The sequence below is a fragment of the Talpa occidentalis genome, unplaced genomic scaffold (assembly GCF_014898055.3).
Source record: "Talpa occidentalis isolate TD23 unplaced genomic scaffold, MPIMG_talOcc4v2.1 talOcc4.13, whole genome shotgun sequence".
NCBI classification, from domain to species: domain Eukaryota; kingdom Metazoa; phylum Chordata; class Mammalia; order Eulipotyphla; family Talpidae; genus Talpa; species Talpa occidentalis.
In genome coordinates this window covers 36,610,923-36,629,461 of record NW_023601322.1, presented here as the reverse complement: position 1 = coordinate 36,629,461, position 18,539 = coordinate 36,610,923, and the positions used below count along the sequence as shown (strand labels likewise).

At 35.3% G+C, this 18,539-nt stretch overlaps 1 protein-coding gene across 1 annotated transcript in view; it reads left to right on the top strand.

Moving 5' to 3' along the window:
• The window catches only part of TAF4B (TATA-box binding protein associated factor 4b), a 95,381-nt gene that overhangs the window by 33,635 nt on the left and 43,207 nt on the right, over nt 1-18,539 (top strand). Inside the window, exon 10 of the mRNA XM_054694121.1 lies at nt 15,777-15,946. Coding sequence (XP_054550096.1) covers nt 15,777-15,946 — 170 coding nt within the window. The remainder of the gene's footprint in view (nt 1-15,776; nt 15,947-18,539) is intronic.

Sequence of the window (18,539 nt, the reverse complement as noted above, 5' to 3'; positions counted from 1 at the left end):
ACTATTCTACTTGCATCTTTTCTTTTTTAAAGATTTATTTATTTATGCATACAAGAACTGGGGTACAGAACAGAGGTGCGGGGGGTGAGAGGATTCACCAGAGACAGTGGCTGGCTGCAGAGGCTGCAGATAGCTTCACAGTGCTGTGCTTAACCCCTTGTGCCACCAGCAAGGCCCTCTACTTGTATCTTTTCTGTGCTATGATTCTTCTCTACCTGTTTCTCAATGCATTCACCCACCCTCAACTATCTACTTTGTTATCTAGTTGAAATAAAAAAAAAATCTATAAGTATTATCACAAAGAAATTCCAATGTAAGTCCCATGTGCTCATTTTCTTATTAATATGACAGCATTAAAGTGCTATTGACATTCTTTAGAAAAAAAAGTCTATTGTCTGATATTAGTATAGCTATCCCTGTTGTATTTTGTTTGCTTTTTACATGGAATATTTTTTTTTCTATCCATCCACTTTCTGTCGGTGTTTGGGGCTCCAAAATGAGTCAGATAATATGATCTATTCTGCCAATTGCTGTCTTTTGAATGGAAAGATCAGCGAAAAATTTTTTTTAAGATTTATTTATTTATACAAGCACTAGGTACAGTCAGAAGCGCAGGAGGGTGAGAGAATTCACCAGAGCCAGAGCGGGGAGCAGAGCAGGCAGAAGGACCGAAGTACACTGCTGAGGGGAGCAGCCGGCAGCAGGAGAGGTCTGTGCGCCATGTGGGACCCTCCTCCGGTCGCTGGGGAGCAGCCAGGGATCGAACCGGCGCTGCAGAGGCTGCGGGCAGCTTCGCAACCCAACGCTCAACTGCTGCGCCATCAGGGAGGCCCCAAAGATCAGTGAATTTTAATTTAAAGAAATTATTGATAAGGGACTTTTGTCATTTTGCGCTTTGTTTTCTGTATGCCTTATAGCTTTTTTGTTCCTCATTTCACACATTATTGTAGTCGTTTTGTTAAGTTGCTTTTTGTGGTAATGAATGATTTAAATTCCTGTCTCCATTTTGTGAGTGTGTGTGTGTGTGCGTGTGCTGTAGCTTTCTTAGACATGGTTACTATGGAGAGTACAGTGAACATCCTAAAGTTGTAACACTAATATCAAATTACATTAGCTTAACATCAATGATGTAAAATAAGGGATCAGGAAAAAGACTAACTATAATAAAGAAAAAATCAACAAGCAACTATAAACCAGAGACATACTGCGGGGGGTGGGGTGGGGAGGATTAGGGTCAGAATAAGGGGGGTGCAGCTGTATGGGGATATAACCAAAATGAAAATGCATACATTGTGCAAAAATGAAAAATGATGTAAGAATTATATAAAATATTAAAAAAAAAAACTCTTCTCTCATCACTCTGTCCTGTCCCCACCTCTTTCAGTTCTTGATGTGCAAAATTACATCTTTATACCTGTGTGCCCCAAGCAGAAGTGATCTGTAAAGTCTCCTATGTCACAATGCATGAGTCTTTCCTGGGCTATATATTCTTTTAGTTAATCTTCATTTTTGTCTACATTTTATTAGGTGATTTGTTTATTCCAAGAACATATTGTTCAATTTACTATAATTCCAAAATAAATTTCATATGACTTTCCTGCTATTCTTTTTTTTTTTTTTTAAGATTTATTTTTATTTATTTATACAAGCACTGGGTACAGTCAGAAGCGCGGGAGGGTGAGAGAATTCACCAGAGCCAGAGCGGGGAGCAGAGCAGGCAGAAGGACCGAAGTACACTGCTGAGGGGAGCAGCGGGCGGCAGGAGAGGTCTGCGCGCCATGCGGGACCTTCCTCCAGTGGCCGGGGAGCAGCCGAGGATCGAACCAGCGCTGCAGAGGCTGCGGGCAGCTTCGCAACCCAGCGCTCAACCGCAGCGCCACAGGGGAGGCCCACTTTCCTGCTATTCTTGATTTCTTTGGCTGTGGCTTCACAAAAATGAGCAAGTGACAATAATCTATTACAGATATATATATATATATATATAGATTTGAAAAAGAACCAGTTAGGAGATGAGAAATATTGTTGAATTAAAAACCTTGTTGGATGGGGAGATCATATTAAACCTGAGGGCCAAAATTGAGATTTCTCTATTTCAGAGAGAATTTGTGATTTGTAGAACCAGGAATGACTATTGACTTGGGACTACTTTATTCCCTTTCAGGAAACCAGAGTTAACCCAGCAATCTCAAATATAATTTCTCTGCTTTATCAGAGCCTCAAGAAATAGTGCCAGCCACAGGCATTTGTCCCTGAGACACTTCAGCCTTTGGAATTTACTCATTTCTTATTTTACCGACACCTTCTTTGACAACTTATGTACACCCAACACTGGAATGAAAATGTCTTATACCGATCTAGTTATAATGGCTATAATTTCTCCTCAATAAATCTAGTCCACTCACTGCTTGAACCCTAAGTGTTTCCATTAGTATTTTCTTTGGGAAATTTATGGCTTATTTCTTCTATTACTCATTTATTTGTTAAGTGCTTATTACTTTTTATAAATACATAGAAATAATACACACACAGAGTAATTCTTTGCTGTATATATATTGTAAATATTTTTCTCACTATTTGTTTAACTTGTACTTGGTTTCTTAGTGTCTTTAATTATACAGGATTTTAAATCACAGAATTAAATTCATCAGTTTCTTTCTATGTATCTTTTGAATTTTACCATTTTCTAAAAAACCCTTCCATATCCTGAGATTAGAATGATATGCACCTGTATTTTCTTCCAAATATATTCCCTTTTTGTCATTTTGTCATGTGTCCACATGCGCACACATTTTACTTATGCATATTTACCTTTACATCTTCAACAATTCTTTATCTTTGTAAATTTCTGAATCAGAAACTTTTTCCCAGATGGATTATAAACAACAGTAGCTAATAAAATGTTCTTTATCCTTACTTTTCTGATTTGAAACCTCCACTTCTATCTTAGAATAAATTTTCATTTATCCAGGGGTACATTTCAAGAATTTCATTCTTGTGATTTTTTTGTTTTATTTTTATGTTAATATTTTGGTTTCCTATTATTACATCTTCATTATTTGTTTTTATATACAACAGGGTATATCTCTTTTCATTCCTTATTTAGGAAGGTGTCTTGTTAATTTTCTATTGCACATGAATTTTAGAATCAGCAGAGTTCTTTGAAAATTTTGTACTAACAGAATGTGATTAATTTGAGGCAGAATTGACTTTTTAACAATTTGGACCATGTTGAACCATAGTTGTATTTGTTAGAATTCAGTAAGATTGTATATAACAGGAAAACTATTTAAGTATAAGCAAGAGAGATTACCTGTCATATTCATAAAAACTGGAACTAGGCGGACTATTGCAGGTACAGTGTTTGAGGGTGTCAGGGAGTTAGTCTCCCTGTTCTTTTTCTTTCTGTTCCCAGTGCAGTTTTTATATATGCTGTTCCCTGGGCTCTGTCCTTTAGTCTTCAAATGATTTGGTCCTCCTATTTCAGTGTAAAAGTTACCTCCTTGGGGAGGCTTTGCTTGGGCAGTCAACATAAAAAGTAGCTTCTTCAGTACATTTGCTGTCTTGAGGCAGCAAGGCATACACTAATGACAGTTTAGTGTATGGCATTAGATCCTGTCTTGATTATCTTTTGTTTACTATATTGTTTATTATGTACTAACGTTTAGAGCAATGTCTGGTTTGTTATAAGCATTTACATATTTGTTGAAATAATGGATTTTGGAAAAAAGAATAGGAGCAGGGACTCCTTGGTGGCACAAAGGGTTAAGCACAGCACAGTGAAGCTATCCGTAGCCTCTGCAGCATGAGTTTCATCCCCACCCGGCCAGGGAGCTACTCACATGGCGCAGCGGACCTCTCCTGTCTCACTTGCTGCTTGCTCCCCTCAGCAGTGTCTTTCAGTCTTTTCTTCTCCCCATTCTCTCTGGTGAATCCTCTCACCCCCCATACCTCTGGCCTGTACCTCAGTTCTTGTATGCATAAATAAATAAATCTTAGAAAAAAGAATGGGAGCAACTATAAACTTTTTTTTAAGTTGTCTTTTATTTTTGCACCACCTAAGATACACTTCATTTTTGTATACTTTGTAGTAATTTGTGTCATGTGGTTTTATGTGTATCATTTTAGATTGATGACTTCATTTATTTGCTTTCTTGGATATTTAATGTCAGTATTATTTCAGTTATTGTTAAAATGATGTTTAAAGTAGATCTTTGACATTGACAGTTAAATAAAAGGACATTAGTATATGGCATTAGATCCTATCTTAATTGAATTGGATGTAAGTTTAATAACATAGAACTTTGCCTACTTTTTCAAATTTTTCTTTTTAATTGAAAACAATATTTTTTGTTCATTAGTAACATTTTTCATTAAGGAAATGATATTTTCCATTCTGCTTATCAGCACACCTAGAATAAGAGAAACTGTATTGTACTTTAAACACCAGAGGGTGCCAGAGACTCATGTTTTATTCCTCATATTTCAGAAACTGAAGTGACAGTATTGTACCTCTGCATATTTGGATAGTTAACCCAATTTAACTGATTAGAAATGGATGATAGAAAGGCATTATTGTTAATTCTATCAGATGTTATAGAGTATGGTTAAAGTTTTTTTGAGTCCTTATATTTTAGAGAGAAATAAAATGTTTATCAATAAATTATGCATACATACTATTAGTGTAGGTACTTAATAGCTAGGGGGTTAGTGTGATTTTTCAATTTTCTTTTAAAGACTTTTAGAAAATAATATCACAAGGTTACATGCTATTTGCATAGGCAACGCTTACCAACTTTGTCCATTTATTTGTATTTCAAAAGAGATTCTCTAGTATAAACGTTTTTATGTTTCATCATATGTAATTCATTCTATAATGATGTATTTATTGGGAGTTTCTCCTTGGGCCTCCCTCGTGGCACAGGGGTTCAAATCTCAGCCCAGATTAACTCTAATGGGTTAAAATTCAACAAAAATGTTTTCTTGGAAGAGTTGCCTTGTATTAGATCTTGATAGAAATTAGGTTCTTAAAAATTCTGTACATGGGCACTACATGAATGAGGATTTGGAGATGAAACTGTGAAGTCTTTCAGATTTTATTGCCAGATTTTCTCATAGTAAAATCCATTTAGGAAAAATTACTTTTGTACTTATGTGCAGAATGAACTAGGAACGGGAGATATTAGAAAGACACCAAAAAGCAAGGGGTAAAATTACATGTGCGTGAGATAGAGCATATCTTATTTATTTGTCGTCCTCAAGAAGGATCAAAGCCAAGAGAGAATGCTAATGTTGTGGTGTGATTTATAATAAAAAAATCTCTTGATAGGATCAATAATTCAATCAAGAATATATTAATATAGGAAAGAATATATTATACTTTGAAGTAATTTAATACCTGCTAGTATACTGTATTAACAAATTGCAGGATATATCCCTTCATATTAGTGGTTTTGCATTCTTTGAATAGATACCTAGGAGTGGAATCCTGAATCATATGATAGATCTATTTTTAATATTTTGAGAACCCTCCATACTGTTTTTCATAAGGACTGGGCTAGTTTATGTCACAACAACAATGTAAGAGAGTTCTTTTTTCCCCACATGCTTACCAACACTTGTTGTTTGTAATCTTTTGATATAGGCTGTTCTTACTATAGTGAGATAGCATTTCACTGTGTTTTTTTTTTTGCATTTCCCTGATGATAAGTGATGATGAGCATTTTTTCATTTGCCTGTTGATCATCTGTATGTCTTGTTTGGAGAAATGTCTATTTGGTGTTCTGCCCATTTTATGATTGGGATCTTTGTTTTCTTATTGTTGAGTTGTATGTGTTCTTTCTTTATCTTGGATATCAGCTCTTGGTCAGATGTACGATGTACAAATATCGATATTTTTTCCCATTCAGTTGGGTGCTTTTTGTTTTACTGAGAGTTTCTTTTGCTCTGCAGAAGCTTCTGAGTTTGATATCGTCTCATTTGTTTATATTTCTTCATTTGTTTATATCTAGGAGTGTTTTGCTTGGTTTTCTTCAGTGTATTTTATGGTTTTAGGTCATATATACGTATATTTAATCCATTTTGGGTTAATTTTTGTGTAAGTGCGATGTTAATCTAGCTTCGTTCATTTTTGTTTTTGTTTTGTTTTTTTAGATTTATTTGTTTATGTATACAAGAACTGGGTGTAGGCCAGAGGTGCAGTGTGTGAAAGGCAGATTGGGGAGCAGAACAGGCAGATGTACTGAAATATACTGCTGAGGGGAGCAGCAAGTGAGACAGAAAAGGTCTGCTGTGCCATGTGGGTTAGCTCCCTGGCCGGCCAGGATTTGAACTTGTGCTGCAGTGGCTGGCCATAGCTTAATAGTGCTGTGTCTTTAACTCCTGCACCACCAGGGTGGCCCCTAATTTTATTCATTTGTAAGTGTCTGCCTGTTATCTCTACAAACATCATTTGTGGTAGAGACTCCCCTTTCTCCAGTGTATATTCTCGGTACCTTTGTTATAGATAAACTATCCATAGATGTGCAGGTTTATTTCTGAGTTCTCAACTCTATTCCATTAGTCTGTGTCTCTCTTTTTACTGTTTTGATTATAGCTTTGTATTATAAAGTCTAGAAATGTGATATGATCAGTCTTCCTCTTTGTTTGTCAGGATTATTTTATCTATTCAGGGTCATCTGTGGTTCCATATGAATTTCAGTAATATTTGTTCTCTTAGAAGAATAATGCTGGAGACTTCATAGGGATTGCATTGAATCTGTATAATACTTTGGATAAGAGAACCTTTTTAAAACAATTTTAATTCTTGTAGTTCATGAGCAGGAAGTATCTTTGCACTTCCTTGAATATTTTTCTATTTCTTTTTAGCAATTTTCTTAGAGTTTTCATTGTATAAATCCCTCACCTTCTTGCATAAGTATACTCCTAGTGTTTATTTTTTTTACTTGTGACTAGGAGTGGAATTGTTTTCTTGATTTCTTTCTCTTTTAAATTGTTTGCATATAGAAATGCAACTAGTTCTTATAAATTGATTTTGTACCCTGCACTTTACTGCATTGATTTATTAGTTCATGTAGTTTTTTAGTGACGTATTCAGGGTTTTCTATATATTTCATCATGCCATGTGCAAATAGTTTTACCTCTTCTTTTCCAATTTGGATTCCTTTTATAGTTTTCTTTTGCCTAACTTCTCTATCTGAAACTTCCAGTACTCGGTTGAATAGTGGTGACAGTGGACATCCTTGTCTTAGAGGGAAAACTTCAGCTTTTCACAGTTGAGTATGATGTTAGCTGTGGATTTGTCAACATGACTTTTATTATATTGAGATATGTTCAACCTATCCCCAGATTTTATAAATTGTTTTTTATCACAAATGGATGTTGAATCTTATCAAATGCTTTCTTTGCATTCACTAATATGATGAAATGTTTTTTATCTTCCCTTTTGCTGATGTGGTGACTTACATTGATTACTTTCAGATGTTGAGCCATCCTTGTGTCTCTGGAGTAAATCCTACTAGGTCATGATGTATTGTTGGATTTGACCTGCTAAGATTTTGTTGAGGAATTTTGCATGTATGTTCATTAAGGATATTGTCTGTAATTTTCTTTTTGTGATGTTGTTGTCAGGTTTTGGTATCAGAGTGAAACTGGCCTCATAAAATGTGTTTGGAAGTATTTTTTCCCTCTATTTTTTTGTAAGAGTTTAAGAAGGATAAGTATTAGTTCATCTTTGAAGGTTTAGTGGAATTCACTAGTGACACTGCCTGGGCCTGTCTATGAAACCCATGTGGTCTAATTCCTTGTTTAATTTTTCTGTCTAGTTAATTTTTTCATTGGTGAAATTGAGGTGTTGAAATCTCCTATTATTTGTTGCTGCCAGTGTCTGACTTCAGCTCTAATAAAATTGCCATATATATCTATTTATTTTATTTTATTTTAAATAAATTTTATTTTTATATTCCCCATACAATTGCAATCCCCTTATTTTGACCCCAATCCCTCCCCTCTCCACCCCCTACCCCCATAGAGTGTCTCTTGTTCATAGTTGTTTGTTGATTTTGATTCTTTCTTTCTTATAGTTATTGTTTTTCCTGGTCCCTTATTTAAGTTTTCTAGATTCCTGCTATGAGTGAGACCATCCAGTATTTTTCTTTTTCTTTCTGGCTTATTTCGCTGAGCATGATCCCTTCCAGCGCCATCCATGTTGCTGCAAATTGCATGTGTTTATCTTTTTTGAATGCTGAGTAATATTCCATGGTGTATATGTACCACATCTTCTTGATCCAGTCATCTATTTTTGGGCATTTGGGTTGTTTTGCCATATATATTTTGATGGCCCTTCATTTAGTACATATCTAGATAGAGTGAGCGAGCGAGAGTGTTATGTCTTCCTGATGTATTGTTCCTTTAATGATTATATGGTAGTCATCTCTCTCTTGTTACTTTAGTTGTGAATCTATTGTATGTGATATTAGTGTGGCTGTCCCTGCCTGGCTTGGGCCCCAGCAGCCTTTTACGTTGGCGTCTGTGTTTCTCTTTGAAGCTCAGCACTCCCAGAGATAGTAGAAGAAGAGGTTAATTAATTTGCTTTATGTTAGATACATCTCCCAACAAGTGGGAGAGTTGGAGTCTGTGATAGGCAATTTGACCCAGAACCATCACAGTTTTTACATACTGTTCTACTTCCCATCACAATGTAATAGATAAACAACACACTGTTCTGAGCACTGAGAAATTCTACAGCTATTTAAATACTATTTACTACTCTTCTATGAGCAATAGGTGATGAAGATGATTAATATCAATAAAAATGTTTACGGCAGATATATTGATTACTAGACTAGACAAAGTAAGACCTATCACAACACAGGCAAAATATGTTCTCAGAAAAAGTAGCAATTGGATCATTGCTTTAAAGTTATTTAAAAAATTAAACCAACCTTTCTTTTTCCTTCCTTCCTTCCTTCCTTCCTTCCTTCCTTCCTTCCTTCCTTCCTTCCTTCCTTCCTTCCTTCCTTCCTTCCTTCCTTCCTTCCTTCCTTCCTTCCTTCCTTCCTTCCTTCCTTCCTTCCTTCCTTCCTTCCTCCCTCCCTCCCTTCCTTCCTTCCTCCCTCCCTCCTCCCTCCCTTCCCTCCCTCCCTCCCTCCCTCCCTCTCTCCCTCCCTCCCTCTCTTTCTCTCTTTCTCTTTCTCTTTCCTTTCTTTCTTTCCTTTCTTTCCTTCCTTTCTTTCCTTCTTTCTCTCTTTCCTTTCTTTCCTTTGTTTCCTTCCTTCCTTCCTCCCTTCCTCCCTCCCTCTCTCCCTCCCTCCCTCTCTTTCTCTCTTTCTCTTTCTCTTTCCTTTCTTTCTTTCCTTTCTTTCCTTTCCTTTCTTTCCTTCCTTTTCTCTTTCCTTTCTTTCCTTTCTTTCCTTTCTTTCCTTCCTTCCTTCCTCCCTTCCTCCTCCCTCCCTCCCTCCCTCCCTCCCTCCCTCCCTCTCTTTCTTTCTTTCTTTTATATAATTCTTATGTCATTTTTCATTTTTGCACAATGTATGCATTTTCATTTTGGTTATAGCCCCCGTACGATTTCCACCCACCCTTGTTTTGATCCTATGCCCTCCTCCCTCTGCCCCCTCCATAGTATGTCTCTAGTTTATAGTTGCTTGTTGATTTTGATTTTTTTTCTTTATTATAATTAGTCTTTTTCCTGGTCCCTTACTTAGATTTTCTAGATTCCTGCTATGAGTGAGACCATATGGTATTTTTCTTTTTCTTTCTGGCTTATTTCTCTGAGCATGATCCCTTCCAGCTCTATCCATGTTGCTGCAAATTGCATGAGTTTATCTTTTTTGATTGCTGAGTAATATTCCATTGTGTATATGTACCACATCTTTTTGATCCATTCATCTATTTTTGGGCATTTGGGTTGTTTTCATAGCTTAGCTATTGTAAATAGTGCTGCTATAAACATTGGGGTGCAGGTGCCTTTTTGAATTAATGTTTCTGTGTCCTTTGGGTGAATACCTAGGAGAGGAATTGCTGAATTATATGGAAGCTCTATCTCTAGTAGGTTGAGGAATCTCCACACAGCTTTTCATAGTGGTTGAACCATTTTGCACTCCCACCAGCAGTGTAGGAGAGTTCCTTTTTCTCTGCATCCTCGCCAACATTTGTTGTTGCTGGTTTTTTTTAATATATGCCATTCTCAGTGGTGTAAGATGGTATCTCATTGTAGTTTTGATTTGCATTTCCCTGATTACAAGTGATGAGGAACATTTTTTTGTAATGCCTGTTGGCCATTTGCATTTCCTCTTTGGAGAAGTTTCTTTTTAGTTCTGCCCATTTTTTGACTGGATTATTTTGGGTTTTTTTGAGTCTCATCAGCTCTTTGTAGATTTTTGTGATTAGTCCTTTATCATTGTGTTGTGTGCAAAAATTTTCTCCCAGTCGGTGGGATTTCTTTGTGTTTTTGGTTATTGTCACTTTTGCTGTGCAGAAGCTCTTTAATTTGATGTAGTCCTAGCTGTTTATCTTTGCCTTCACTATCACTGCTTTGGGTGATGTGTCTGTAAAGATGTTTTTTAGGTGCATGTCATATAGTGTTTTGCCTATATTTCCTTCTATATATTTTATGGTTTCAGGTCTTATGTCTAGTTCTTTAATCCATTTTGAGTTGGTTTTTGTGCATGGTGTGAGGTAGTAGTCAAGCTTCATTCTTTTGCATGTAGTGACCCAGTTTTCCCAGCACTATTTATTGACAAACTCTCTTTGCTCCATTGCATATTCTTTGCTCCTTTGTCAAAGAGTAGTTGACTGTAAATCTGTGGGTTTATTTCTGGATTTTCTATTCAGTTCTATTGGTTCCATGTGTCTGTTCTCGTTCCAATAACATGCAGTTTTGATGATTATGGCTTTGTAGTATAGTTTGAAATCTGGGAGTGTGATGCCTCCTTCCCTTCTCTTTTTTTTTTCAGGACAGATTTGGCTATTCAGGGTTTTTGGTGGCTCCATATTAATTTCATCAATATTTGTTCTATTTCTTTGAAGAACTTCATTGACATTTTTATTGGAATAGCATTGAATCTGTAAATTGCTTTTGGTAGGATGGCCATTTTGATAATGTTAATTCTTCCAATCCATAGGCAGGGATGTCTTTCCATTTCTTTGCATCTTCTTCTATTTCTTTTAATGGTTGAACCAACATTTCTAAAGTAGGTGTTTGAAGTGGGTCTAGGATTGATATAAGACTTCGACAATGGAAAGATAATGAAAAAGAGGAGTTGAAGACTAGAACAAGAAGGGAATAGCCTGAGCAAAGACTAGACTCGGTAGGAGCTATTTGGTAATGAACAATGGAAGGAAAGAATGCTACGTTAGCATTACCTAGAAGGCCTCGGATATCAGGTTGAGTTCTTAGGAGCATGAAAGGTTTTTGAACAAGAGGGTAATGTCATTCATTCTACTTCAGAAGAACTAGTCTGGTGCTATTAAAGATTTAAAGAGGGTGGAAGAGATTTAAGAAGGTAGACATGAGTAGTGGTTAACTTTATCAAAAGCTAAAGAACTATATCACTTTCTTATGCAAGAAAGCAAGGTATTAGTGATAATTGGATAATACTTTAATTTTTGCAATGTAACCTATTATACCCCACAGATTTCATTTCCATGTTTTTAAAAATAAAATAGATCGTCTTTCACAGCACCTTTATTAAAAGGCACTGTTTTAGTCCAGATAGCTTTTAAAGATGTGATTCAGAGATGTTAACTTTTTTCTTTACAGTTAATACCAAGTTAGAATCTCAAATGTCTCAATATCAAAGCTTTTATTACTGTCCTGGCCAGTTTTAGACTTACTGCTAATGCTGCCACAGTATTGTCTTTGTTTTCCTTTAGTCTGCCTTGTTTGATAAAGTTTTAAATGGGTGCTGTTTTTTATGGCACCTTTTCCTTTTCCCTCAGTAGGGATCTTCCTCTACTCCTTCTGCCCATAGTATCCATAGCAACTGGCAGCATTAGTAGAGGGAACTGTGTTCAGCTTGGAGCAAAATAGGGGAGGAGGTAAGGCAGGCAAGAACAAATCTTACTGGTTGGTTAGGTCCTTGCTTATTTTCAGAGAAAGGCTGTAAGAAGATTCTAAAAAACCGTGGTACTGATAAATTCTCTTCAGTTTACCACACTGCTAGGTATGGTAGTAAGTAGGTATGGTGCAGGTCTTTCTAGTCTGTCTGTGAGATCTAACAGGAACCATACGAGAAACCTCTTACAGTAGCAAGGTGCAATTTATAGGGCCGATGTACCAGGCACATATTTGAAATTGTAAATGTTCAGTGTGGAGTGCATGTGTGTAAAGGCCATGTGTATATACCTTAAAAATTCTGATTTTATTTTAAGGAAAGGACATCCAGGCAGTGGTTATGTTTAAACTTATTTTCTTTTTTAAGATTTATTTATTTGTACAAGCACTGGGTACAGTCAGAAGCGTGGGAGGGTGAGAGAATTCACCAGAGCCAGAGAGGGGAACAGAACAGGCAAACTGACAAAATACATTGCTGAGGGGAGCAGCGGGTGCGGGAGGAGAGGTCTGTGCGCCATGTGGGACCCTCACCTGCAGGCAGCTTCGCATCCCAGCGCTCAACCACTGCGCCACCAGGGGAGGCCCGTCTAAACTTACTTTCTATTTTTAGTTATCATAAGTGCTTATTTTTAAGTGTCAGTAATCATTTTGATTGTGTAGTTCATGTACATAGTACAACATTGAAAAGATAGCAGGAAACATAATATGGTATAGAGTAAGTCTTCTCATCCTTTTACCATTTATAGTAGGAAAATTTTTCATGTATATTTTCAGAGACATATTATGCCAATATAACGGTGTGTTTTCAAAGTATAGTGTGTTCTGTGACACCCCTCCCCAACCCCTCTTTTTTCACAGTGTGACTGGCAATTGTTTTGCCAGGTCAAAACCAGCTGATTTATTCTAGGTGACTAAAAGGGACCTTAGAAAGCACCAAATCTAAGAGATTTGTTTTTCAGTGGAGTAAATATTGGGAGTTCCAAAGATATTAAATAACTAGTTAGGATTCTGTTTTGGTGTGAATTGATTTTCCATTGATGTGTACTTACTTGGTCCTTTTTTTTTTTTTAATTGACTTTGTATTTTTGGAGCAATTTTAGGTTCACAGCAAAATTAAACTAGGAAAATAAGACTTTTTCTCTACTCGCACACATGCACAGCCTCCCCTATTTATCCATACCCCCTGCTAGAATGATCCGTTTGTTACAGTTGATGAGTGTTCATTGATATATCATTAGCACCCAAAGTCTGTAGTTTACATTATAGTTCACTGTTTATGTTGTACATTCTATGGGTATTGACAAATGTTTAGTGACATCCACCATCATAGACTCATACTGTGCCACAGAGTAGTTTCACTGCAGTAAAAATTCTCTCTGCTCTGCCTTTTTATCTCTCCCTCTCCACTGACTCCCTAGCCACCACTGTTTTTTTTTACTGTTTCCGTAGTTTGCCTTTTCCAGAATGTCTTAGTTGGAATAATCAGTATATAAATCTATTAAGATAGACTTCTGTTTAACTATATGCATTTAAGATTCTTTCATGTCTTCACATGGTGTGATAGCGCATTTATTTTTAGTGTTCACTGTATTCCATTGATTTGATGTGGTACAGTTGATTTATCCATCTACATACTGAAGATCTTCTTAGATGTTTCCAAGTGTCACCAATTATGAGTAAAACTGCTATAAACATCTGTGTACAGGTTTTGTAAATTTTCAGCTCCTTTGAGAAGTGTGATTGTTGAATCCTATAAGAGTATGATTACTTTTGTAAGAAATTATCAGTTGTCTTTCAAAGTTCCTCTGCCATTTTGCATTTTTACTAGTAGTGAATGAGTGGTACTTCACAACCTCACCCACTTTTAATATTGTAAATGTCCAGGATTTTGGCCAATCGATGGGTTTATAGTGGCATCTCATTGTTTTAATTTTCATTTCCCTAATGTGGAACATCTTTTCATATATTTATTTGCCACCTGGCTATCTTTTCAGATGAGTTGTCTGTTAGCTCTTTTGCCCATTTTACTTGTTGAGTTTTAAGAGATCTTTGTATATTTTAGATAACAGTTATTTGCCAGGTGTGTCTTTTATAAATATTTTTCCCCACTCTGTGGCATTTTCATTCTCTTGATACTTGCTTTTTAAAAATATTTTTTAAGATTCAGGTCTCGGTTTATCTTCAGTCTTATGATTTATATGTTTGCTACATTTCAGATGTTTAACCCTTTGCACTCCTCTGTCCCCTCTCAGGGGACATTGGTAGCCAATGTCCAGAATGGTTCGGAGTGCAAAGGGTTAAATTTAGTTGTATCTAGAAATACTACTTTACTTACATGGGTGGCATATTGAATCTTAAAATCATCCTCATCATTTCTGTCAGATACTTCTGTGACATAAGGTAGAGTTTGACCATTCTCATTTAGTATCTTTATTTTGCATGTTTCATTTGGTGTTTTGAGATACTAATTTTTTCTTCTTCTCATTGCAGAGACATACCTTTTAATATTGAGCTTCTATATTGTAAGACCATTTTGTTCATTCATTTCACCTGTAAATCTGTGTAGTACTTTCTTTCTGTCATTAGTGTGCATCTCATATATTTGAGTGTGGACTCTTTCCCACCTCACCCCTTGATGTGCTTTATAAAGTTGAACACCAGAGGCCTTGCTTTCTTGAACACTTGCTAATTATAATGTATTCCCTTTATATTGCAGAAATGCATTACCAGAGGGAGGGTCATAATTTACATCTATTGACGTGAGACCACATGATGCACCATTTGGTCTATATAATAAAAAGAAACAATATCTCTTAAATAATAGTTAATGTAAATTATGTTTTGCATTTGTGTGAATTATGATCAATAACAAAATTGTTACGGCATATGGTGATAAGGATAATATAAAGGAATTTTAGTATCCCTCCCCACTCTTCTCTACTTTTAAAATACATACTTATCTTAGTACTATAGCCATGTAGCAATTTTTAGTAGCTAAAAACAAGTATTTAATTTTCCTGGTGCAATGCAAAGAGTTCAAACAAATTTTGTGTTTTATGTGTATGTCTTTTATGCATGTGTATATGTATAATTTTATATTTTATATGTTAGTCCTTTGTAGTCATTTGGTTGAGAATGTGGTTTAATAAACTCAGTTGGTGCAGATGGAACATACAAAAAAACCTAAAGTAGTCTTAACTATTTGGTTTCGGAACAGATAGTCAAGAAAACATCTTCTCAAGGATCTTTATTTGGGTGTAGACCTTTCCAGGACAGGAATTCATGCTGCCCCTCAGTGGAACATGGATTGCACAGGGGAAATCTGAGGGACTTAATCATCTTGGATGAAAACAAAGAAGTCTGTTTTCATTTCTTTGTCTGTCAATGCAGGGGATTTGAGGATAACTTAGTGTAACTTCCAAATCCCTCTTGGTTTATCTCATATACTAAACAGAGAGGCAAAGATAGTCACTAGAAAAACAGTTTATTCTGATTCATCTTTCTGATATTAAATATACACTAGTGGTTAGAGATACCAATTAATTTTTAAAAATTACAGGGAAAGATAGTTCTTCAGTTTTCTTCTTGATTGGATGAATTGGGTAAAATATTGTCTTTTATTATAAGGAGAGATCATAATTCTTTTCTCTCCTAAATCATTAATATGCCACTATCAACATCACCGCTATCAAAAAAGTTGTTTTTTTATTGTTTTTTTTTTAAGAGATGAAGATGATATCAATGATGTGACTTCCATGGCAGGGGTCAATCTCAGTGAAGAAAATGCCTGCATCCTATCAACAAATTCTAAATTGATAGGCACACTTGTTCAGTCATGTAAAGATGAACCATTTCTCTTCACTGGAGCTCTTCAAAAGAAAATTTTAGACATTGGTAAGTGCATACTTAATATTATTGACCTCATAGTATTATCTGTTCCAGGGAAAATACTATCAGAAAAGACAGCTTGGATTGGTTGTGTTGGAACTCTGAAGCTTAAAGAGGCTCTAGAAATAATGAAGATTTTGTGAGTGTAAGAAAAAAAAATATCTTGAAAGTCACTAACAATAACTTGAATCATGTATTCCATGGTTTCTGGTTTAAAAACTAGAAGTTAATATTTTTTATATTATTGAGAGAATAATACTGTATATTTTTGTCAATATATAGACATTTTATATATATATATGTATGAAAATAAAATATACATACACACAGCATACTAAATTTATTTTTGGGTCCTATTCCTTCCTTGCTTGGCCTTTAGGCTTGCCTGTGTACAAATGTACACTAGGTTACAAGTTTCTATTAAGAGTCTCTGTAGGCCAAGGAGTAATTGTTAGGTGGCTTAATACATGAAAATAAAGAGAACATGCCAATTTCATTCTAGAGCCAAACAGGCTCTTTTGTTTTTGTTTAATACCAACTTTGAATATTGTGAAAGACTATAATCTCCCCAAGTTAACTACAAAAAGACACAGGTTGCATGAGTTATCTCATATGAGTTATCTCATATCTTCATTTCTGATCCTGTAACTTATTAGGGGCCAGTACTAGTGATTTTCACTCAAAAATGTTATGTTTTATAAAGAGTAGGAATCTTTATATTTGTATTGAAGACCTAATACAAAAGTGTTCAGGGTTCCTGATTATTTTTTTTTATATATAACTATGGTATTTTTAAGAATTGCAAGGGGTGTAGTTATTATATATATTAAGTCTGCTTCAAAAGAAGTAAATGGTTGATCTGTATGCTATACAGATGAATCTTTTTAAATCTCAAATTTGAGGGTATAGTGTCTTTATCATGAAAAAAAAAAAAACAACAGAGTTTACAAATAATCCAAAAGGATAGAAATTTAGAACAGTTGATTATAAAATATTTGTGGTTTCCTTTGTTGTTTGATTTCCCTCCTTTCTCCTCCTCTTCTTCCTTCTTTCCCTTTTTTCTTCTTTGCATATTTATTTTGTACTGCACAGTGCAAGTTCCTTAATTTTGGAAAAAACTAAGCACTATGCCTTCCTGTAAAAGCTGGGAAAATTTACTAGTATTTTAATTCCTTGTATAATTATTAAAGACTTGGCTAGAGTAGCAGCAGATACATAGCTTTGTCAATTCCCTGCTCCCTACCCTAATTTTATTTCTAGCTTTATTTAAGTTTTAGCACTGAAAAAATAGTTTTGATCATTTAGAGCAAGGATTAGCAATTTTTTCCACAAAGGGGCACATTTGCCACTTTGTGAACCATACAGTCTATGTTGCAACTACTTGACTATGCTGTTTTATCACCAAAAAATCCATCAACAAAATGTAAAAAATAGGCAAGGCTATATTCCCATCAAACTATTTACCAAAAAAGACTAGATTTAATTTGCCAAACCTTGCTTTCAAGGAGAATTTTAGGAACAAAATTGTTTATCAGTTCTTAATAATGAAGCACAAACTTGTCACTTAATGTGATGGAAAACTGCAAAATATCATTTCTGATTTTACCTAAGCTTAACAAAAAATCCAAAACCATAGAATGAATGAAATTACATAATTCTAGGATTTTTTTCATAGTACAATTTTGTCTTTATAGAACTGGTCAAAACCAAGACCATTTCTTAACAGAAATGATAACTTTACGCAAATAATTTTTTTGGAAGAAAAATTTCCTGCTGGAATAATATAAGGCAATTAAACATGCTAATATTGTTCCTTTTTTTGCTATTTATCTAAATTACGTTATATAGACAATCTGTAAAATCACTTAACAAGTTGGCAAGCACCAATTAGACTTCTTTAATGAATTGGTTTTGTTAAAAAACAAAACTGTTTTATTTAAAAGTGGGAATTTGCTTTATAGTATTTAATTTTATAACTTTCTTATTTTTTATTATGAGTTTAGTGAAGATAATAGAACATTGAATTGGTCACTAAACCCTGGAATTGTTTCTAAATCCCTATACTTGTTTATTTCCAATATCTTAAAAATGGGTACTTTCGGGCCTTCCCTGGTGGTGCAGCAGTTGAGCGCTGGGCTGCGAAGCTACCTGCAGCCTCTGCAGTGCTGGTTCAATCCCCAGCCACCAGACGAGGGTCTCACATGGCACATAGACCTCTCCTGCTGCACCCACTGCTCCCCTCAGCAGTATATTTCATAGGTCTGTTTGTTCTGTTCCCTGCTCTGGCTCTGGTGAATTCTCTCACCCTCCCTCACTTCTTGTGCCTGGTTCTTGTATAAATAAATAAGTAAGTAAGTAAGTAAGTAAGTAAGTAAGTAAATAAATAAATAAATAAATAAATAAATATTTTTAGGAAAAAAAGGACACTTTCCTTTTACATAAGATGAATTATTCTGTTTTAACATTATTTTAAAAGTTTTCCCAAGACAGTAACTATATTTAAATACTCATTTTCTTTAATTTAAGCATGTCATCCTCTACCTACTGTATGTATACTGGTAATTGTAATCATTGGGTGGTTTTGAAATTGTATTGTCCC